This window comes from Scyliorhinus torazame, chromosome 2 (genome assembly GCF_047496885.1).
Source record: "Scyliorhinus torazame isolate Kashiwa2021f chromosome 2, sScyTor2.1, whole genome shotgun sequence".
In the NCBI taxonomy this organism is placed as follows: domain Eukaryota; kingdom Metazoa; phylum Chordata; class Chondrichthyes; order Carcharhiniformes; family Scyliorhinidae; genus Scyliorhinus; species Scyliorhinus torazame.
Genome location: NC_092708.1, coordinates 289118704 through 289141972, shown reverse-complemented (window position 1 = coordinate 289141972; position 23269 = coordinate 289118704). Strand labels below are relative to the sequence as shown.

General features: G+C 58.6%; 1 protein-coding gene across 6 annotated transcripts in view; it reads right to left on the bottom strand.

Annotated features, from left to right (window-relative positions):
• scfd1 (sec1 family domain containing 1) overlaps positions 1-23269 on the bottom strand; it is a 568533-nt gene that overhangs the window by 19917 nt on the left and 525347 nt on the right. For 4 of the 6 annotated variants that reach the window (XM_072488067.1, XM_072488100.1, XM_072488084.1 and 1 more), the window contains one exon: positions 11212-11277. In XM_072488067.1, the coding sequence (XP_072344168.1) occupies positions 11212-11277 (66 nt within the window). Of the gene's footprint in view, positions 1-2741; positions 2811-11211; positions 11278-23269 lie in introns of all 6 variants that reach the window. The other 2 variants (XM_072488091.1, XM_072488076.1) reach the window with 1 other exon arrangement.

The following is a 23269-nucleotide window of genomic DNA, read 5'->3' as shown; positions in this document are numbered from 1 at the left end:
ACAAAGTCTTTAGGGCGTTTTACGGTAAATTGGATGAGTCAGAGGGGAGGGGAAGGGATGAAGCAATTCATGGACCAACTGAGGTTTCCAAAGGTGGAAGAGGATCTGGTGGAGGGACTGGGGGCCCCGATAGAGCTGGAGGAGATGGTAAAGGGTCTAGGGAACACGCAGTCGGGCAAGGCCCCGGGGCCGGACGGCTACCCTATAGAATTCTACAAGAAATTTTCGGAGCTGCTGTGCCCACTCCTGCTAAGGACCTTTAATGAGGCCAGAGAGAGAGGGACCCTCCCCCCAACAATGCCACAGGCTTCGATTTCACTCATCCTTAAACGAGAGAAAGATCCGCTACAGTGTAGATCTTATAGACCGATATCGCTCCTGAATGTGGACGCCAAACTGCTGGCCAAGATTTTGGCTGCTAGAATTGAGGACTGTGTCCCTGGGGTGATAGGGGAGCATGAGACAGGCTTCGTCAAGGGCAGGCAATTGAACTCCAATGTACAGAGGCTCCTAAACATCATCATGATGCCCTCAGAGGGAGGGGAGGCAGAAGTAGTGGCGGCGATGGACGCAGAGAAAGCCTTTGACCGGGTGGAATGGAGTACCTGTGGGAAGCGCTAAGAAGGTTCGGATTCGGTGAGGGGTTCATAGGTTGGGTTCAGCTTCTCTACCAGGCCCCCATGGCAAGTGTGGGCACGAACAGGTTGAGGTCGGAATACTTTAGGCTCCATTGGGGGACGAGGCAGGGGTGCCCCCTCTCCTCGTTATTATTCGCCCTTGCGATAGAGCCGCTGGCTATTGCGCTGCGGACTTCAAAGAACTGGTTGGTTCAGGGGTGGGAGGAGCATCGGGTCTCGCTTTATGCGGACGATCTGCTCCTGTACATCTCGGACCCACTAGAGGGGATGGGGGAGGTTATGCAGATTCTGAGGGACTTTGGCAATTTCTCGGGGTACAAACTAAACGAGAAGAAAAGCGAGATGTTCGTGATCCAAGCTAAGGGGCAGGAAAAGAGACTGGGAGAGCTTACGCTGAAAATGGTCGAGAAGAGCTTTCAATACCTAGGGATACAGGTGGCTCGAAAGTGGGATGCCCTCCATAAGATTAATCTATCTCGGCTGGTAGAGTAGGTGGAGGGGGACTGCAAAAGGTGGGACATGCTCGTTAAGATGACAGTTCTCCCCAGATTTCTGTTCGTCTTCCAGTGCCTTCCCATCTTCATCCCCAAGTCCTTCTTGTTCACCTGAACAAGATCTGGGCGGCTAACATAGCCATGATTAGAAAATGGGTATTGTGGGGAGGGGTCGACGTGGGAGCGGTTAGAGGCGGCCTCATACAAAGATACCAGCCTTGGGGCACTTGTAAAGGCGCTTCTGCCATTCTCGCCGGCCCGCTACTCCTCCAGTCCGGTGGTGGTGGTGGCATTAAAGATCTGGGGTCAGTGGAGAAGACAAAGGAGGGGTGGAGGGAGCCTCAGTTTGGACCCCGATATGCAAGATTTGTCCCGGGCAAGATAGACGGAGGGTTTCAAAGCTGGCACAGGGGAGGCATTGAAAGGATGGGGGACCTGTTCATAGGCGGGACCTTTCCCAGCCTGAAAGCGCTTGAAGAGAAATTCAGTTTGCCCCCTGGAAATGCTTTCAGATACCTTCTGGTATGCGCCTTTCTCAAAAAACAGGTGGTGTCATTTCCGCTGCTACCCCCACACAGGATACAGGATAGGGTGGTCTCCGGCACATGGATAGGGGAGGGGAAGGTGTCGGACATCTACCAGGAACTTCAGGAGGCAGAGGAAACCCCAGTGAAGGAACTTAAGGGCTATTGGGAGGAGGGGCTAGGCGGGGAGCTGGATGCGGGCCTGTGGGCGGACGCCCTAAACAGGGTCAATTCCTCTTCTTCATGTGCCAGGCTTAGCTTAATCCAGTTTAAGGTGGCTCACCGGGCACACATGACGGCAACCAGAATGAGCAAGCTCTTTGGGGTTGAGGATAAATGTGCGAGGTGTGCGGGAAGCCCTGCAGATCATGTCCATATGTTCTGGGCATGCCCGGCTCTTAAGGGATTCTGGCAGTGATTTGCTGTGGCAATGTCCAAGATCTTGGCCACGCGGGTGGTGCCGAGTCCAGAGATAGTGATCTTTGGTGTGTCAGACGATCCAGGAGTTCAGGAAGCGAAAGAGGCCGATGTATTGGCCTTTGCCTCCCTGGTAGCCCGGAGACGGATCCTTTTAATGTGGAGGGATTCGAAGCCCCCAAGTGTGGAGACCTGGATTGGTGACATGGCTGGGTTTCTGTCTTCGGAAAATAAAGTTTGCCTTGAGGGGGTCCATGACGGGGTTCTCTCGGAGTCCTCGACTTTCTAGGAGAGCAGTAAAGGTCAGCAGCAGCAGCATCCTGGTGGGGGTGGGGGTGGGGGGGGGGGAGATTGTTACGTAATAGTGTTCTTTTCTCTGTATATATGGTTAACATTTATTTTGTTGTGTTAAATGTTGCGAACGGTTATGCAAAAATTATTGTTTTGATAAAAATTTGAATAAAAATAATTTAAAAAAAAAGAAATGAATGATCTCTGAGCACATTTTCTGTCGCTATACGTCGTTAAACATTGATGGCAGAAATCGTTGACTTTTTTTTAAAAAAGGTGAACCTCAGAACCAATTACCTTTACATAAATCTCCCATTTGTCTACTATTTTAATCAATACCACATGCCACAACTTAACAAATAATTAAAATAAAATACCTGTTTCAGGAATTGACCAGCATTGAACAGTTCACTGCAGCCATATAACACATGTTTACCGGGTTTATTCTGAATAAAAACAAATTAATGAATTTACTCCCGAGAGTAATACAGAGAATTCAACCGAAAATGAGACCGTGCGGCAAGTTTCTCAAAAAGCTTCATACTAAAATTGCTGCTCGAGCAGGAGATGATATAAAATTCCACCAATGGAATATATACATCAACAACGCATTCAGAAAATCCTTATATTTGAATGTCTTACACACCAATATTGCAGATTCTAAAAATCCTTCTTGCCCTTGCATACATAATCAGTTGCTGACACCTCATGTACAGTTTAACATAACCCACCACTTAAAAATCATAGAGGCACACTGCATGTGCTGAATCTAGAGTTTGGAAATGTTGGGTATTTAATTTGTTCAAAGGATGTGTGTGTCACTGGCTAGCCAGCATGTTTTGCCCATTCCTAATTGCCCTCGAGAATGTGATGGTGAGTTTCCTTCTTGAACTGCTGCAGTCCATCTGGTGCAGGTACACCACAAAGCTGTTAGAAACAGAGTTCGAAGGTTTTGATCCAGCGACAATAAAACAATGATGATATAATTTCAAGTCAGGATCGTGTGAGGCTTGGAGGGGATCTTGCAGGTGGTGGTTCCCATGCATCTGCTGCACTTGACAGACCCCAACCATTCAAGGATCCTCTACTTAATGCTGCCATGTATGGTACAACCTACCTGCAAAACAATATCGGCATAGGTTACCTTGCACACGGTTTCTTCAGAATCAATCAGTACAAAGAAATAGACAAGTTGCAAAAAATGTTTGGACTGAGAGAGAGCGGATTTTAGTAAAATAAGGCAGGATCTGGCCAAGGTAGACTGGAAAGAGTTACTTGTGGGGAAACCTACAGAAGAGCAGTTCAAAAAGGAAATGGGGAGGGTACAGGCCCAACACATTCCCTCCAGGGTAATAGGAAGGAGTAACAAGCCCAGAGAACCATGGATGACCAGAGACATTCAGGATCCGATGAGAAGGAAAAGAGAGGCTTTTAGCAAGTACAAAGGAAACATTAGTGGAATACAGAAAGTGCAGAATGGAGCTTAAGAAAGCAATTAGGAGAGCAAAGAGGGGATATGAGAAAGCTCTGGCTGGTACAAGTAGGGAAAATTCCAAGATATTCCATAAGTTTATCAATGGGAAGAGTATAACCAGGGAAAGAGTAGGGCCCATTAGGGACGAAGGGAGAAATCTGTGGGTGGAGCCAAAGGACACTGATAGGGTGTTGAACAAATACTTAATATCTGTCTTCAACCAAGTGAATGAGGAGGTAGATATGGAACTCAGGAAGAGAGTGCCTGTGAGGTTTGTGAACAAATTGTCATAGGGAGGTATTGGAGGTGTTGGCAGGCTCAAAAGTGGACAGATCCCTACGGGAGGCGAGGGAGGAGATTGCCAGGGCTCTGACCCAAATTTTTGATTCCTCTCTGGCCACAGTGGGGGTGCCAGAGGACTGGAAAACAGCTAATGTGGATCCACTATTTAAGAAAGGTTGTACAGATAAGCCTAGGAACTGCAGACCAGTGAGTCTCACTTCAGTGGTAGGGAAACTATTGGAGAAAATTCTGAAGGAGAGAATATATCTCCACTTGGAGAGGCAAGGTTTGATCAGGAATAGTCAGCATGGCTTTGTCAGAGGGGAGTCATGCCTAACAAATTTGACTAAATTTTCAAAATATTTATATTTTTATTGAGGCATTTATATATATATCGATTACATTTTTTGAGCATGTGAGCAGGTGTGTCGATGAGCGTAGTGCAGTTGATGTAGTTTACATGGATTTCAGCAAAGCCTTTAACAAGGTCCCACGTGGGAGACTTATAAAAAAGGCAAATACACATGGGATACAGGGTAACTTGATGAGGTGGATTCAAAATTGGCTGAGCTGTAGGAGTCAGAGGGTGATGACAGATGGCTGCTTTAGTGACTGGAAGCCAGTGTCCAGTGGCATACCACAGGAATCTGTGCTGGGTCCCCTATTTGTCATTTATATAAATGACCAAGTGAGGGGTAGGATCAATAAGTTTGCAGATGACACCAAGAATGGCCGGGTGGTTACAGGCAGATATAGACGGGATAGTCAAATGGGCAGAAAATCAACATCCTCCGACTCCACCACAACAAGATGTCGGCGACAGTCCTCACCAATGGAAATAAGACAGAAACCTTCAAGGTCAGGACTGGAGCCAAGCAGCGATGTGTCATCGCACCCATCCTTTTCTCCATCTTCATCACCACCATCCTTCACCTGGTCAACAACAAGCTTCACAACGACTTAGTCAACAAGATGGGCAGAAAACTTTTCAACCTCAATTGGTCGAAATCCAAGAAGAAAATAACACTGATATTGCTCGTGGAACTTCAGTATGAGGATGACAATGCCATCTCCGCTCTCTCAGAAGAGAATCTCCAAGCTATTCTTGACACCTTCGTAGAAGCATAGTGAAGAATCTGTCTGAGCTTCAGCCTCAGCAAGACTCAAGTCCTTTACCAACCCACTCAGGGCAAGATCCGGTCTCTCCCTCCATCAAGATCTACTAAGAAACCCTCCCAACTGTGGAACATTTCCCTTATTTGGGGAGCCACCTCTCCTCTAAGGCTGACATCGATGCGGAGATCCAACATCGTATCCAATCCATGAATGCTACCATCGGACGCCTAAGGACAAGAGTTTTTGACCACCGTGACATCTGCTCTGATACCAAGATCCTCATTTACAATGCAGTCATTCTTCCACATGGCTCATAAACCTGGACTACATACAGATGCCACCGCATGGCAATGGAGAGGTGCCATCAATGTTGTGTGAGATGGATTCTCCGCATCAGCTGAGAGGACAGATGTACTAACATTAGTGTCCTCGAAGGAGCTAGAAGCACCAGCATCGAGACCACGATCATTCAAAATCAATTCCGCTGGGCTGTTCATGTGCTTAGGATGCTGGAGCCCCGACTGTCGAAGCAAATTTTCTTCGCCAGGCTCAAGGAAGGCTCCTGAACAAGGGGACAAAGGAAGCACTTTAAAGACACCCTGAAAACTTACCTCAAGAAATGCAATATAGGGCAGCACAGTGGTGCAGTGGTTTGGCATTGCTGCCTCACGCGCTGAGGTCCCAGGTTCGATCCCGGCTCTGGCCGTGTGGAGTTTGCATATTCTCCCCGAGTTTGTGTGGGTTTTGTCCCCACAACCCAAGAATGTGCAGGGTAGGTAGATTGGTCACGCTAAATTGTCCCTTAATTGGAAAAAAATTAATTGGGTACCCTAAATTAAAAAAAAAAGAAATGAAATATAGACTCCAATGCCTGGGAGACCCTTGCTCAGAAGAGACCTACTTGGACGCACCTCTTCAGTGAAGGGACACAATCCTTTGAGAACACCCGACGGCAAGAGAAGGCCCGGAAAAGAGCCTGAGAAAGGAATACCAGTGATCCCGAGTCAAAGGGCAAATCCCATCTCCCAGAAACATCTGCCAAATGTGTGGTCGGAGATGCGGCTCTAACAAACAAAGAACAAAGAACAAAGAAATGTACAGCACAGGAACAGGCCCTTCGGCCCTCCAAGCCCGTGCCGACCATGCTGCCCGACTAAACTACAATCTTCTACACTTCCTGGGTCTGTATCCCTCTAATCCCATCCTATTCATGTATTTGTCAAGATGCCCCCTAAATGTCCCTATCGTCCCTGCTTCCACCACCTCCTCCGGTAGCGAGTTGCAGGCACCCACTACCCTCTGCGTAAAAAACTTGCCTCGTACATCTACTCTAAACCTTGCCCCTCTCACCTTAAACCTATGCCCCCTAGTAATTGACCCCTCTACCCTGGGGAAAAGCCTCTGACTATGCCCCTCATAATCTTTTAGACCTCTATCAGGTCTCCCCTCAACCTCCTTCGTTCCAGTGAGAACAAACCGAGTTTATTCAACCGCTCCTCATAGCTAATGCCCTCCATACCAGGCAACATTCTGGTAAATCTCTTCTGCACCCTCTCTCAAGCCTCCACATCCTTCTGGTAGTGTGGCGACCCATGAACCACACTAAGATCAGGCTCATTAGTCACGCAAGGACCCACAGAACCCACAACCAGTGACACAGAGTTTCTTAGGTGGACAATCATACTCGTTAGCGAGTGATCGCCAAAGAAGAAATCTTAGGCTTAATAGACCCATTGTGAACAAGAACAAGGAGGTCATATTGAACTATAAGATGCCTCAGTTGGAGAATTACATCTAGGAAGGGCGCCACATTTTAGGAAAGTTGTAAACGCATTGGAGAGTGCTTAAAAGGTTGACAAGAATGGTTCTGGATGAGAACTTCAGTTATGGAAATAGGCTGCAAAAGTTGGGACTGTTTTCCTTGGGGAAGACAAGACCAAGAGGAGATTTGATAGAGGTCTTCAAAATCATGAGGGATCAGGACAGAGTAGGTAGGGAGAAACTTCCCCTGATTGATTTAAAGTAATTGGCAAAAGAAGCAAAATCAACATGAGGAAAAACATTTTCATTCAGTGAGTGGTTAAGGTCTGAAATACACTGCCTGCGAATTTGGAGGAGGCAGCTTCAATAGAGGCATTCAAAAAGGAATTACACCTATCTGAAAAAGAAGAATGTGCTGGGTTCCGGAAGGGTGTGTGTGTGTGAGAGTGAGTGAGAGTGAGAGAGTGAGAGAGATGTTGCAAGGTGGTTAGGTGAATTGCTCATTCAGAGCGATGGTGCAGACATGATAGGTCGAAGAGCCTCCTTCTGTGATTCTGTGCACATAGGAAATGCATGATGGCTGTTATGAGTGAGATGAAGAAGGGTGGGAGGAGGCTCATGTGGAGCATAAACACCCAATGAGACCAATTGAGTTGAGTGCTTGTTTCTGTGCTGTAAAATGCATTGCAATTATGACATAGAGCAGAAAACATAGATTTAGTTTTAAAAATCTTGTTTTTGGAAGCAAAACATAAAAGAAATGCTAACTGTAACCAGGATGGTAATGATGTCAAGTTTTATAAAACATGATTTGCCAAGTTGGACGCGACAGGTTGCTTCTATGGTCTTCCACACATTGATCTATTTTGTGTCTGCTATGTTGATGGGAAGAGGTGTCAGCACAACTAAGACAAGCATTATGTATCAAGAACTGATCTTTAAGGTTAAAAGCTTTCAGTTGTTCAGGCTAAATTGAATGCTGTTAGTCTACAACCAGGTCTGTTATTAATGCTATGTTATTAATGTAATCTCTCATAATAGGGTTCTACTTATCAACAAAATCTTCTAGTGAATGAAATTTGACAATCGATCTTGACTCATTTATGCTAAAATGTCAATTTCAATATCAGTTGCAAGCATATTTCTTGTTTTTCTTGGCTGAGGTTTATTTGCACATGAGAATCTAAAGTCTTACGGTTATTTAAAGTAGTCCAATGATGACCATGAAAGCATTGTTGATTGTCAGAATAGCCCAGCTGGTTCACTAATGTTCTTTATGGAAGGAAATCTGCCGTCCTTACTTGGTCTGGCCTGCATGTGACTCCAGACCCAGAGCAATATGGTTGACTCTTAATTAACCCGTCATGGGCATTCGGGATGGGCAATGAATGCTGGCACAGCCTGCGGTGCCATTTGTCCCATGAACGAATAAAAAAAATACAGGGGAAGTACCCGAGGACTGGAGAAATGCAAACATGGTACCATTGTTTAAGAAGGGATCAAAGGAAATGCCAAACAATTATAGGCCAATTAGTCTTACGTCAGTGGTGGGCAAATTAGTAGAGTCAGTCCTGAGAGATAGGATAACTGTCACATGCAAAGGCATGGATATTCTGCATGAATTTGTAGAAGGAAAATCTTGCCTCACAAATTTGATTGAATTCTTTGGGAAAGTGACAAGAAGGGTTGATGAAAGTAGTGTAGTGGAAGTGGCGTACATAGATTTTAGCAAGGCTTTTGACAAAGTCCCACATTTGGCCTAAAAAGTGAAAGCCCATGGGATGCAGGGCAATGTAGCAAACTGGATGAAAAATTGGCTAAGAAACAGGAAACAAAGTTGATCGCTGCCCTTGCAATTGGAAAGTTGTTTCAAGTGGTGTTCTACAGGACTTGGTGTTGGGGCCCATACTGTTTATGTTATATATTAACGATTTGGATGTGAATGTGGGGAATATGATTGGGAAATTTGAAGATGACACAAAGATTGGTTGAGTGGTGGCTAGTGAAGAGGGTAGCCAAAATCTTCAAAATGATATATATGGATTGGTGGAGTGGGCGATAAAGTAGTAGATGGAATTTAGCACAGAGAAATGTGAGGTCATGCATTTAGGGAGGTTAAACAATTGTAGGGAGTACACAATAAATGGGAATATACTAAGAGGGGTAGATGAAGTGAGAGATCTTGGCGTTCGGGTACACAGGTCCCTAAAGACAGCTGTGAAAGTAGACAAGGTTGTGAAGAAAGCATATGGAATGCTCTCCTTCATTGCCAGAGGTACAGATTATAAAAGTAAGGGTATAATTATATAAAAAATTGGTGAGGCCACAACTGGAATATTGTGTGCAGTTCTGGTCGCCACTTGACAGGAAGGAGGTTATTGCTCTGAAGATAGTACAAAGGAGGTTTACAAGAATGTTGCCAGGGCTAGGAAAGTGTGGCTACGAGGAGAGATTGGATAGGTTTGGGTTATTTTCCTTGGAACAACGAAAGCTGAGGGGTGACTTAATTGAAGTTTACAAAATTATGAGGGAAAGAGACAGGGTGGACAGGATACAATTGTTTCAATTGGTGGAGAATTCGAGAACCGGGTCATAGATTCAAGATAAGTGGCAGAAGGTGTAGAGGGGACATGAGGGGAAAACCTTTTTACGCAGGGGGTAGTGGGAGTCTGGAATTCGCTGCCCGAGTTGGTAGTGAGGCAGAGCCCCTAAACTCTTTTAAAAAGTACCTGGATCTGCACTTTAAGTAACTGCTCTAAGCTACAGGGCGAGAGATCGGGTGCAGGAAGGTGGGATTAGAAAGGGCACCTGGGTGTCCTCAGACTGGCATGGACATGATGGGCCGAATGGCCTCCTTCTGTGCTGAACATTTCTATGATGTGGAGATGCCGGCGTTGGAAGTTTGCAGACGCTGCGACAACGAATGAACGGACATCGCGCAACAATCACCAGGCAGGAATGTTCCCTTCCAGTCGGGGAACACTTCAGCAGTCAAGGGCATTCAGCCTCTGATCTCCGGGTAAGCGTTCTCCAAGGCGGCCTTCAGGACCCGCGACAACGCAGAATCGCCGAGCAGAAACTTATAGCCAAGTTCCGCACACATGAGCGCGAACCGGGACCTGGGATTCATGTCGCATTACGTTCATCCCCCACCATCTGGCCTGCGAAATCCGACCAACTGTCCTGGCTTGGTACAATTCACACCTCTTTAACCTGGGGTTACCCCATCTCTGGATCTGTAAAGATTTAATCACTTGCTAATGCTCGCATTCCAAGCATTGTTTGGCATCTTTGAATTTGTCTATATATGTGTTTCTGGAACAGACCTCTTCATTCACCTGAGGAAGGAGCAGCGCTCCAAAAGCTAGTGACATCGAAACAAACCTGTTGGACTTTAACCTGGTGTTGTAAGACTTCGAACATTTCTATGATTCCTCAAAATAGTCAAGCAAGTCAGTCATGCAGAATATGCACCTTTTGAAACTATGCAGGCTGGGTTACTATATAAAGGTATTGAATTTTTGTGTTGAATGTTTATTTTGCAACTGACATCAAAAGCCAAATCAGTCTGTAGGTAGTTTGTTTCATTACCTTTCTTGAAACAGTTACTCATTACAATCCCAGCTGATGTTTATACTGGATAAGTCAGATCTCAGAGTGCAACTTGGCTTGATAGATCCTAACTGATTTTTTAGAAACCATGAAGGCCAATTACCAGCATTCCCAAGATTCTGCTAGTGCACTTTTAACACAAATAATACATTTGTTAAGCAAGAAAAATGAACTATATTACACGAGACAAAAAGGTTGCAAATATTTCAATACAATCACAGTTAATTATTCAAATTTGTCTATACCTTCACCCCAACCTTTACAGAGACACATAAATTTGTAAAGAAAGTACAATTTACAATATCTAACTTGTACACTAATATTTGTCTTCTGCACAGGGAGGGATCACTGTGTGTTTGCTGCCATTCTTTGGCTGGTGCATGCATAGAAACCCAAAGGCCCGCTCCAAACTCCCAATCTCTGACTTTAAGGTAAGTATTATGTTCCTTGGGAGTTCTGAACATACTATGTTGGTTTCCCTCCAATTCAGTGCAACCTTCGCTGGACATAGATTGTCTCTTAATGACAGTCAGTTTCACCAATTTTCTGCCTTGTTTTATTTGAATATATTGTGTATTTTCCAATATTAAATGTCATCTTACCTTTGTATAATCAACAAGGTTCTGATATTCAATATAATTTCCACCTCCAACAACAAAGACAATGGCCTAGGCAATGGAAAAACAAACTTAAATGAACAACCTTGTACAACAGCACATTCAAAAAAATAATTGACGACTTCAAGTGGCGGCCAAGAAGGAGTAGGTAGCTCCCGCTCGGGACGGACCTTTGGACCTTTTCCCCCATTTTTTCTCAGATTTTACTTGAAAAATCGATAGTGGGCGTGACCATGAGGAGGATCCCACACCAGTGCACGGAGAGGCGGACCAGGAGTGCTCGCAAAGGGAGAAATAGGCGAACAGAGAAGGCCTGGGTTGAAGCTGCAGCGGGAAATAGCATTGCAGACGAGCGGAGTTCTGGCTCGACGACCCAGTGGTCGACGGAGCAGTTGATCAAGTTTATACAGGAGGGCTTCGCCAAGCAGAAACAGGAATGCTTGGACCCGATTAGGGAATCGATTGCTCGGCTGGAACAGAGATTGGACGTTCAAGATCGGGCGATCCAGAAAGTGGAGAAGACACTGACCGAGCATGAGGAACACCAAGCAGCAATGGAGGTGCAGGTGGGGATGCTGAGAGACCAGCAGAAAAGGCTCCAGGGGAAGGTGGAGGATATAGAGAATAGGTCCCGCCGGCAGAACATGAGGATCATTGGTCTCCCGGAGGGGTCAGCAGGACCGGATGCAGGGGCATATATAGCAGGTATGTTCAAGAAGCTAATGGGGATGAGATGTTTACCCGACCCTTGGAGGTGGACAGGGCGCACAGAATATTAGAGAAGAAGCCACGTGTAGGTGACCCCCCGAGGGTGATGGTGGTGGGATTGCACGGGTACCAGGACAAGGAGAGTATTTTACGGTGGGCCAGGCAGACACGGAGCTGTAACTGGGAAAACAGCATCCTGCACATTTACCAAGACCTGAGCGCGAACGTAGTCAGGAGAAGAGCGGGGCTCAACCAAGTAAAGTCGACCCTTTTCAAGAAGAAGGTGAAGTTTGGACTGCTGTATCCGGCCCGTCTTTGGGTCACCTATGAGGAGCAACACTTCTATTTTGAGTCGCCCTAGGAAGCGATGGACTTCGCCAGAAGGAAAGGGCTGGCAGGGGACTGGGGTGTTTGAACTTTGCTGCAGTCTTCACGTTAAATATACTCTTGTTTTTGCACTACATTTGTAACGCCTTCTGTATCGATCCTGGAGCCGCTGCGTATATTTGTAAGTTAAAGTTTGCATTGCACTGGTGGGGGATGGAAGTGTGAATTTTCGATGTGGGGCATTTCGTTTCTTTTTGTTTCTTTCGGTTAACTGGACTGGACTGGGAATGTTTTCTCTTGCATATGTGTCTCTGAGCGGGGGGGAAAACAGTAGGTGGGTAAATGTTTGGCACCATGGGCGATGGAGGTACCAAGGTAGCTGGGCGGGCTGGCTCACGAAAGCGCAGTGGGTTGGGGGGGGGGGGGGGTGGAACGTTAGAGGGTTAAATGGGCCGGTTAAGAGGGCACACATGTTCGCGCACTTGAGGGGATTGAAGGGGGACATGGCAATGTTACAGGAGACGCATCTTAGGGTAATCGAGCAGACTAGACTAAGGAAGGGATGGGTCGGGCAGGTATTTCATTCGGGGCTGGACTCGAAGACTAGAGGGATCGCGATTCTGTTTAAGAAGCAAGTGTCATTCGAGGCGGGAAGAATAGTTGCAGATGTGGGAGGTCGGTACATCATGGTTAGTTGGAAGTTGGAAGGGCTGCCGGTGGTACGAGTGAATGTTTACACGCCAAACTGGGATGATGTGGAGTTTACTAGGAGGATGTTGGGGAAGATCCCGGACCTGGACTCGCAGAAGTTGGTCATGGGGGGGGGGGGGGGGGGGGGGGGAAGAGACTTCAACACAGTCATTGACCCAAGGCTAGACCGGTCGAGCTCAAGGACAGGCAGGGTGCCAGCAATGGCAAAGGAGCTAAAGGGGTTGAAAGAGCAGATGGGGGGAGTGGACCCATGGAGGTTTGCTGACCGAGAGTGAAACAGTTTTCTTTCTACTCACACATGCATAAAGGGTACTCCCGGACCGACTTTTTCATCTTCAACAGGGCTTTACTGACGGGGTAGTGGACACACAGTATTCAGCGATCACGGTCTCGGATCATGCCCCGCACCGGGTAGACATACAGGTGAGCAAGGAGGGTGGCCAACGCGCGCATTGGAGATTAGATGTCGGACTGTTAGCGGATGAGGTGGTGTGCGGGCGGGTGAGGAAATGTATCCAGAGGGACGGCGAGCGGGAGGGACGGCGAGCGGGAGGGACGGAGAGCAGGTGGGACGGAGAGCGGGAGGGGTGAGAGTGGGAGGGTCGGCGAGCGGGAGGGGTGAGAGTGGGAGGGTCGGCGAGCGAGAGGGACGGAGAGCGGGAGGGAAGGCGAGTGGGAGGGAAGGCGAGTGGGAGGGAAGGCGAGTGGGAGAAACAGCGAGCGGGAGGGGTGAGAGTCGGAGGGACGGCGAGCGGGACGGACGGCGAGCGGGACGGACGGCGAGCGGGCCGGACGGCGAGAGGGAGGGACGGCGAATGGGAGGGTCGGCGAGCGGGAGGGACGGCGAGCGGGAGGGACTGCGAGAGGGAAGGACGGCGAGCGGGAGGGACGGCGAGCGGGAGGGACGGCGAGCGGGAGGGACGGCGAGCGGGAGGGACGGCGAGCGGGAGGGACGGCGAGCGGGAGGGACGGCGAGCGGGAGGGACGGCGAGCGGGAGAACGGCGAGCGGGAGGGACGGCGAGCGGGAGGGACGGCGAGCGGGAGGGACGGCGAGAGGGAGGGACGGCGAGAGGGAGGGACGGCGAGAGGGAGGGACGGCGAGAGGGCGGGACGGCGAGCGGGAGGGAGTGTGTGTGTGGCAGGGACGGGGAGCGAGAGGGGTGAGAGTGGGAGGGTCGGCGAGCGAGAGGGTGAGAGTGGGAGGGTCGGCGAGCGAGAGGGACGGAGAGCAGGAGGGACGGAGAGCGGGAGGGAAGGCGAGTGGGAGGGAAGGCGAGTGGGAGGGAAGGCGAGTGGGAGAAACAGCGAGCGGGAGGGGTGAGAGTCGGAGGGACGGCGAGCGGGACGGACGGCGAGCGGGACGGACGGCGAGCGGGACGGACGGCGAGCGGGACGGACGGCGAGCGGGACGGACGGCGAGCGGGAGGGACGGCGAGCGGGAGGGACGGCGAGCGGGAGGGACGGCGAGCGGGAGGGACGGCGAGCGGGAGGGACGGCGAGCGGGAGGGACGGCGAGCGGGAGGGACGGCGAGCGGGAGGGACGGCGAGCGGGAGGGACGGCGAGCTGGAGGGACGGCGAGCGGGAGAACAGTGAGCGGGAGGGACGGCGAGCAGGAGGGACGGTGAGCGGGAGAACAGTGAGCGGGAGGGATGGCGAGCGGAGACGGCGAGCGGAGACGGCGAGCGGGAGGGAAGGGGAACGGGTGGGACGGCGAGCGAGAGGGACGGCGAGCGGGAGGGACGACGAGCGGGAGGGACGGCGAGCGGGAGGGACGGCGAGCGGGAGGGACGGCGAGCGGGAGAACAGTGAGCGGGAGGGACGGCGAGCGGGAGAACAGTGAGCGGGACGGACGGCGAGCGGGAGGCACGGCGAGCGGGAGGGAAGGGGAACGGGAGGGACGGCGAGCGAGAGGGACGGTGAGCGAGAGAGACGGCGAGAGGGTCGGCGAGCGAGAGGGTCGGCGAGCGGGAGGGACGGCGAGCGGGAGGGACGGCGAGCGGGAGGGACGGCGAGCGAGAGGGACGGCGAGCGAGAGGGCCGGCGAGGGAGAGGGCCGGCGAGCGAGAGGGCCGGCGAGCGAGAGGGCCGGCGAGCGGGAGGGAAGGGGTACGGGAGGGACGGCGAGCGAGAGGGACGGTGAGCAAGAGAGACGGCGAGAGAGAGGGACGGCGAGAGAGAGGGACGGCGAGCGGGAGGGACGGCGAGCGTGAAGGGTGAAAGCGGGAGGGATGGAGAGCGGGAGAACAGTGGGCGGGAGGGATGGAGAGCGGGAGAACAGTGGGCGGGAGAGACGGCGAGCGGGAGGGAAGGCGAACGGGAGGGACGGCGAGCGTGAAGGGTGAGAGCGGGAGGGATGGACAGCGGGAGAACAGTGGGCGGGAGAGACGGCGAGCGGGAGGGACGGCGAGCGAGAGGGACGGCGAGCGAGAGGGACGGCGAGCGAGAGGGACGGCGAGCGAGAGGGACGGCGAGCGAGAGGGACGGCGAGCGAGAGGGACAGCGAGCGAGACGGACGGCGAGCGAGAGGGACGGCGAGCGAGAGGGACGGCGAGCAGGAGGGGTGAGAGTGGGAGGGACAGCGAGCGGGAGGGACGGCGAGCGAGAGGAGTGAGAGTGGCAGGGAGGGCAAGCGGGAGGAGTGCGAGCGGGGGGGTGAGAGCAGGAGGGACGGCGAGCGGGAGGGACGGCGAGCGGGAGGGACGGCGAGCGGGAGCGACGGCGAGCGGGAGGGACGACGAGTAAGCGGGACGGCGAGCGGGAGGGACGGCGAGCGGGAGGGACGGCGAGCGGGAGGGACGGCGAGCGGGAGGGACGGCGAGCGGGAGGGACGGTGAGCGGGAGGGACGGCGAGCGGGAGAACAGTGAGCGGGAGGGACGGCGAGCAGGAGGGACGGTGAGCGGGAGAACAGTGAGCGGGAGGGATGGCGAGCGGAGACGGCGAGCGGGAGGGAAGGGGAACGGGTGGGACGGCGAGCGAGAGGGACGGCGAGCGGGAGGGACGACGAGCGGGAGGGACGGCGAGCGGGAGGGACGGCGAGCGGGAGGGACGGCGAGCGGGAGAACAGTGAGCGGGAGGGACGGCGAGCGGGAGGCACGGCGAGCGGGAGGGAAGGGGAACGGGAGGGACGGCGAGCGAGAGGGACGGTGAGCGAGAGAGACGGCGAGAGGGTCGGCGAGCGGGAGGGACGGCGAGCGGGAGGGACGGCGAGCGAGAGGGACGGCGAGCGAGAGGGACGGCGAGCGAGAGGGACGGCGAGCGAGAGGGACGGCGAGCGAGAGGGCCGGCGAGCGAGAGGGCCGGCCAGCGAGAGGGCCGGCGAGCGAGAGGGCCGGCGAGCGGGAGGGTCGGCGAGCGGGAGGGACGGCGAGCGGGAGGGACGACGAGCGAGGGCGGCGGCGAGCGGGAGGGACGGCGAGCGGGAGGGACGGCGAGCGGGAGGGACGGCGAGCGGGAGGGACGGCGAGCGGGAGGGACGGCGAGCGGGAGGGTAGGTGAGCGGGAGGGACGGCGAGCGGGAGGGACGGCGAGCGGGAGGGACGGCGAGGGGACGGACGGAGAGCGGGACGGACGGCGAGCGGGACGGACAGCGAGCGGGACGGACGGCGAGCGGGAGGGATGGTGTGTGTGGCAGGGACGGCGAGCGAGAGGGGTGCGAGTGGGAGGGTCAGCGAGCGGGAAGGGTGAGAGTGGGAGGGTCGGCGAGCGAGAGGGACGGCGAGCGGGAGGGACGGCGAGCGGGAGTGACGGCGAGCGGGAGGGACGGCGAGCGGGAGGGGTGAGAGAAGGCGAGCGGGAGGGGTGAGAGTGGGAGGGACGGCGAGCAGGACGGACGGCCAGTGCGAGGGACGGTGAGCGGGAGAGACAGCGAGTGGGAGGGACGGCGAGCGGGAGGGACGGCGAGCGGGAGGGGTGAAAGTGGGTGGGACGGCGAGCGGGAGGGCCGGCGAGCGGGAGTGACGGCGAGCGGGAGGGACGGCGAGCGGGAGGGACGGCGAGCGGGAGTGACGGCGAGCGGGAGTTACGGCGAGTGGGAGGGACGGACGGCGAGCGAGAGGGATGGCGAACGGGAGGGATGAGAGAGGGAGGGACGGCTAGCGGGAGGGACGGCGAGCGGGAGGGACGGCGAGCGGGAGGGACGGCGAGCGGGAGGGACGGCGAGAGGGAGGGACGGCGAGAGGGAGGGACGGCGAGAGGGAGGGACGGCGAGAGGGCGGGACGGCGAGCGGGAGGGACGGCGAGCGGGAGGGACGGCGAGCGGGAGGGACGGCGAGCGGGAGGGACGGTGAGCGGGAGGGACGGCGAGCGGGAGAACAGTGAGCGGGAGGGACGGCGAGCAGGAGGGACGGTGAGCGGGAGAACAGTGAGCGGGAGGGATGGCGAGCGGAGACGGCGAGCGGGAGGGAAGGGGAACGGGTGGGACGGCGAGCGAGAGGGACGGCGAGCGGGAGGGACGACGAGCGGGAGGGACGGCGAGCGGGAGGGACGGCGAGCGGGAGGGACGGCGAGCGGGAGAACAGTGAGCGGGAGGGACGGCGAGCGGGAGAACAGTGAGCGGGAGGGACGGCGAGCGGGAGGCACGGCGAGCGGGAGGGAAGGGGAACGGGAGGGACGGCGAGCGAGAGGGACGGTGAGCGAGAGAGACGGCGAGAGGGTCGGCGAGCGGGAGGGACGGCGAGCGGGAGGGACGGCGAGCGGGAGGGACGGCGAGCGGGAGGGACGGCGAGCGAGAGGGACGGCGAGCGAGAGGGACGGCGAGCGAGAGGGACGGCGAGCGAGAGGGCCGGCGAGCGAAAGGGCCGGCGAGCGAGAGGGCCGGCGAGCGAGAGGGCCGGCGAGCGAGAGGGCCGGCGAGCGAGAGGGCCGGCGAGCGGGAGGGTCGGCGAGCGGGAGGGACGGCGAGCGGGAGGGACGACGAGCGGGAGGGACGGCGAGCGGGAGGGACGGCGAGCGGGAGGGACGGCGAGCGGGAGGGACGGCGAGCGGGAGGGACGGCGAGCGGGAGGGACGGCGAGCGGGAGGGTAGGTGAGCGGGAGGGACGGCGAGCGGGAGGGACGGCGAGCGGGAGGGACGGCGAGGGGACGGACGGAGAGCGGGACGGACGGCGAGCGGGACGGACAGCGAGCGGGACGGACGGCGAGCGGGAGGGATGGTGTGTGTGGCAGGGACGGCGAGCGAGAGGGGTGCGAGTGGGAGGGTCAGCGAGCGGGAAGGGTGAGAGTGGGAGGGTCGGCGAGCGGGAGGGACGGCGAGCGGGAGGGACGGCGAGCGGGAGTGACGGCGAGCGGGAGGGACGGCGAGCGGGAGGGACGGCGAGCGGGAGGGGTGAGAGAAGGCGAGCGGGAGGGGTGAGAGTGGGAGGGACGGCGAGCAGGATGGACGGCCAGTGCGTGGGACGGTGAGCGGGAGAGACAGCGAGTGGGAGGGACGGCGAGCGGGAGGGACGGCGAGCGGGAGGGACGGCGAGCGGGAGGGGTGAAAGTGGGTGGGACGGCGAGCGGGAGGGCCGGCGAGCGGGAGTGACGGCGAGCGAGAGGGACGGCGAGCGGGAGTGACGGCGAGCGGGAGTGACGGCGAGCGGGAGGGACGGACGGCGAGCGAGAGGGATGGCGAACGGGAGGAATGAGAGAGGGAGGGACGGCGAGAGGGAGGGACGGCTAGCGGGAGGGACGGCGAGCGGGAGGGACGGCGAGCGGGAGGGACGGCGAGAGGGAGGGACGGCGAGAGGGAGGGACAGCGAGAGGGAGGGACGGCGAGAGGGCGGGACGGCGAGCGGGAGGGAGTGTGTGTGTGGCAGGGACGGGGAGCGAGAGGGGTGAGAGTGGGAGGGTCGGCGAGCGAGAGGGTGAGAGTGGGAGGGTCGGCGAGCGAGAGGGACGGAGAGCAGGAGGGACGGAGAGCGGGAGGGAAGGCGAGTGGGAGGGAAGGCGAGTGGGAGGGAAGGCGAGTGGGAGAAACAGCGAGCGGGAGGGGTGAGAGTCGGAGGGACGGCGAGCGGGACGGACGGCGAGCGGGACGGACGGCGAGCGGGACGGACGGCGAGCGGGAGGGACGGCGAGCGGGAGGGACGGCGAGCGGGAGGGACGGCGAGCGGGAGGGACGGCGAGCGGGAGGGACGGCGAGCGGGAGGGACGGCGAGCGGGAGGGACGGCGAGCGGGAGGGACGGCGAGCTGGAGGGACGGCGAGCGGGAGAACAGTGAGCGGGAGGGACGGCGAGCGGGAGGGACGGCGAGCGGGAGGGAAGGGGTACGGGAGGGACGGCGAGCGAGAGGGACGGTGAGCAAGAGAGACGGCGAGAGAGAGGGACGGCGAGAGAGAGGGACGGCGAGCGGGAGGGACGGCGAGCGTGAAGGGTGAAAGCGGGAGGGATGGAGAGCGGGAGAACAGTGGGCGGGAGGGATGGAGAGCGGGAGAACAGTGGGCGGGAGAGACGGCGAGCGGGAGGGAAGGCGAACGGGAGGGACGGCGAGCGTGAAGGGTGAGAGCGGGAGGGATGGACAGCGGGAGAACAGTGGGCGGGAGAGACGGCGAGCGGGAGGGACGGCGAGCGAGAGGGACGGCGAGCGAGAGGGACGGCGAGCGAGAGGGACGGCGAGCGAGAGGGACGGCGAGCGAGAGGGACGGCGAGCGAGAGGGACGGCGAGCGAGAGGGACGGCGAGCGAGAGGGACGGCGAGCGAGAGGGACGGCGAGCGAGAGGGACGGCGAGCGAGACGGACGGCGAGCGAGAGGGACGGCGAGCGAGAGGGACGGCGAGCAGGAGGGGTGAGAGTGGGAGGGACAGCGAGCGGGAGGGACGGCGAGCGAGAGGAGTGAGAGTGGCAGGGAGGGCAAGCGGGAGGAGTGCGAGCGGGAGGGGTGAGAGCAGGAGGGACGGTGAGCGGGAGGGACGGCGAGCGGGAGGGACCGCGAGCGGGAGCGACGGCGAGCGGGAGGGACGACGAGTAAGCGGGACGGCGAGCGGGAGGGACGGCGAGCGGGAGGGACGGCGAGCGGGAGGGACGGCGAGCGGGAGGGACGGTGAGCGGGAGGGACGGCGAGCGGGAGAACAGTGAGCGGGAGGGACGGCGAGCAGGAGGGACGGTGAGCGGGAGAACAGTGAGCGGGAGGGATGGCGAGCGGAGACGGCGAGCGGGAGGGAAGGGGAACGGGTGGGACGGCGAGCGAGAGGGACGGCGAGCGGGAGGGACGACGAGCGGGAGGGACGGCGAGCGGGAGGGACGGCGAGCGGGAGGGACGGCGAGCGGGAGGGACGGCGAGCGGGAGAACAGTGAGCGGGAGGGACGGCGAGCGGGAGAACAGTGAGCGGGAGGGACGGCGAGCGGGAGGCACGGCGAGCGGGAGGGAAGGGGAACGGGAGGGACGGTGAGCGAGAGAGACGGCGAGAGGGTCGGCGAGCGGGAGGGACGGCGAGCGGGAGGGACGGCGAGCGGGAGGGACGGCGAGCGAGAGGGACGGCGAGCGAGAGGGACGGCGAGCGAGAGGGACGGCGAGCGAGAGGGACGGCGAGCGAGAGGGCCGGCGAGCGAGAGGGCCGGCGAGCGAGAGGGCCGGCGAGCGAGAGGGCCGGCGAGCGAGAGGGCCGGCGAGCGAGAGGGCCGGCGAGCGAGAGGGCCGGCGAGCGGGAGGGTCGGCGAGCGGGAGGGACGGCGAGCGGGAGGGACGACGAGCGAGGGCGGCGGCGAGCGGGAGGGACGGCGAGCGGGAGGGACGGCGAGCGGGAGGGACGGCGAGCGGGAGGGACGGCGAGCGGGAGGGTAGGTGAGCGGGAGGGACGGCGAGCGGGAGGGACGGCGAGGGGACGGACGGAGAGCTGGACGGACGGCGAGCGGGACGGACGGCGAGCGGGACGGACAGCGAGCGGGACGGACGGCGAGCGGGAGGGATGGTGTGTGTGGCAGGGACGGCGAGCGAGAGGGGTGCGAGTGGGAGGGTCAGCGAGCGGGAAGGGTGAGAGTGGGAGGGTCGGCGAGCGGGAGGGACGGCGAGCGGGAGGGACGGCGAGCGGGTGTGACGGCGAGCGGGAGGGACGGCGAGCGGGAGGGGTGAGAGAAGGCGAGCGGGAGGGGTGAGAGTGGGAGGGACGGCTAGCGGGAGGGACGGCGAGCGGGAGGGACGGCGAGCGGGAGGGACGGCGAGCGGGAGGGACGGCGAGCGGGAGGGACGGCGAGCGAGAGGGACGGCGAGCGAGAGGGACGGCGAGCGAGAGGGATCCCGGGCGAGAGGGACGGCGAGCGGGAGGGACGGCGAGCGGGAGGGACGGCGAGCGTGAGGGATGCGAGCGTGAGGGGTGAGAGCGGGAGGGACGGCGAGCGGGAGGGACGGCGAGCGGGAGGGACGGTGAGCGGGAGGGACGGCGTACGGGAGGGACGGCGAGCGACAGGGACGGCGAGCGGGAGGGACGGCGAGCGGGAGGGACGGCGAGCGGGAGGGACGGCGAGCGGGAGGGACGGCGAGCGGGAGGGACGGCGAGCGGGAGTGACGGCGAGCGGGAGGGACTGCGAGCGGGAGGGACGACGAGTGAGGGGGACGGCGAGCGAGAGGGACGGCGAGCGGGTGGGACGGTGAGCGGGAGGGACGGTGAGCGGGAGGGACGGCGAGCGGGAGAACAGTGAGCGGGAGGGACGGCGAGCGGGAGGGACGGCGAGCTGGAGGGACGGCGAGCTGGAGGGACGGCGAGCGGGAGAACAGTGAGCGGGAGGGACGGCGAGCGGGAGGGACGGCGAGCGAGAGGGACGGTGAGCAAGAGAGACGGCGAGAGAGAGGGACGGCGAGAGAGAGGGACGGCGAGCGGGAGGGATGGAGAGCGGGAGAACAGTGGGCGGGAGGGATGGAGAGCGGGAGGGACGGCGAGCGGGAGGGACGACGAGCGGGAGGGACGGCGAGGGGACGGACGGCGAGCGGGACGGACGGCGAGCGGGACGGACGGCGAGCGGGAGGGATGGTGTGTGTGGCAGGGACGGCGAGCGAGAGGGGTGCGAGTGGGAGGGTCAGCGAGCGGGAAGGGTGAGAGTGGGAGGGTCGGCGAGCGGGAGGGACGGCGAGCGGGAGGGACGGCGAGCGGGAGGGACGGCGAGAGGGAGGGACGAGAGAAGGCGAGCGGGAGAGGTGAGAGTGGGAGGGACGGCGAGCAGGACGGACGGCCAGTGCGAGGGACGGTGAGCGGGAGAGACAGCGAGTGGGAGGGACGGCGAGCGGGAGGGACGGCGAGCGGGAGGGGTGAAAGTGGGTGGGACGGCGAGCGGGAGGGCCGGCGAGCGGGAGGGACGGCGAGCGGGAGTGACGGCGAGCGGGAGGGACGGCGAGCGGGAGTGACGGCGAGCGGGAGGGAGGGACGGCGAGCGAGAGGGACGGCGAGCGAGAGGGATGGCGAACGGGAGGGATGAAAGAGGGAGGGACGGCTAGCGGGAGGGACGGCGAGCGGGAGGGACGGCGAGCGAGAGGGACGGCGAGCGAGAGGGACGGCGAGCGAGAGGGACGGCGAGCGAGAGGGATCCCGGGCGAGAGGGACGGCGAGCGAGAGGGATCCCGGGCGAGAGGGACGGCGAGCGGGAGGGACGGCGAGCGGGAGGGACGGCGAGAGTGAGGGATGCGAGCGTGAGGGGTGAGAGCGGGAGGGACGGCGAGCGGGAGGGACGGCGAGCGGGAGGGACGGCGAGCGGGAGGGACGGCGTACGGGAGGGACGGCGTACGGGAGGGACGGCGAGCGACAGAGACGGCGAGCGGGAGGGACGGCGAGCGGGAGGGACGGCGAGCGGGAGGGACGGCGAGCGGGAGGGACGGCGAGCGGGAGGGACGGCGAGCGGGAGGGACTGCGAGCGGGAGGGACGACGAGTGAGGGGGACGGCGAGCGAGAGGGACGGCGAGCGGGTGGGACGGTGAGTGGGAGGGACGGCGAGCGGGAGAACAGTGAGCGGGAGGGACGGCGAGCGGGAGGGACGGCGAGCTGGAGGGACGGCGAGCGGGAGAACAGTGAGCGGGAGGGACGGCGAGCGGGAGGGACGGCGAGCGGGAGGGGTACGGGAGGGACGGCGAGCGAGAGGGACGGTGAGCAAGAGAGACGGCGAGAGAGAGGGACGGCGAGAGAGAGGGACGGCGAGCGGGAGGGACGGCGAGCGTGAAGGGTGAAAGCGGGAGGGATGGAGAGCGGGAGAACAGTGGGCGGGAGGGATGGAGCGCGGGAGAACAGTGGGCGGGAGAGACGGCGAGCGGGAGGGAAGGCGAACGGGAGGGACGGCGAGCGTGAAGGGTGAGAGCGGGAGGGATGGACAGCGGGAGAACAGTGGGCGGGAGAGA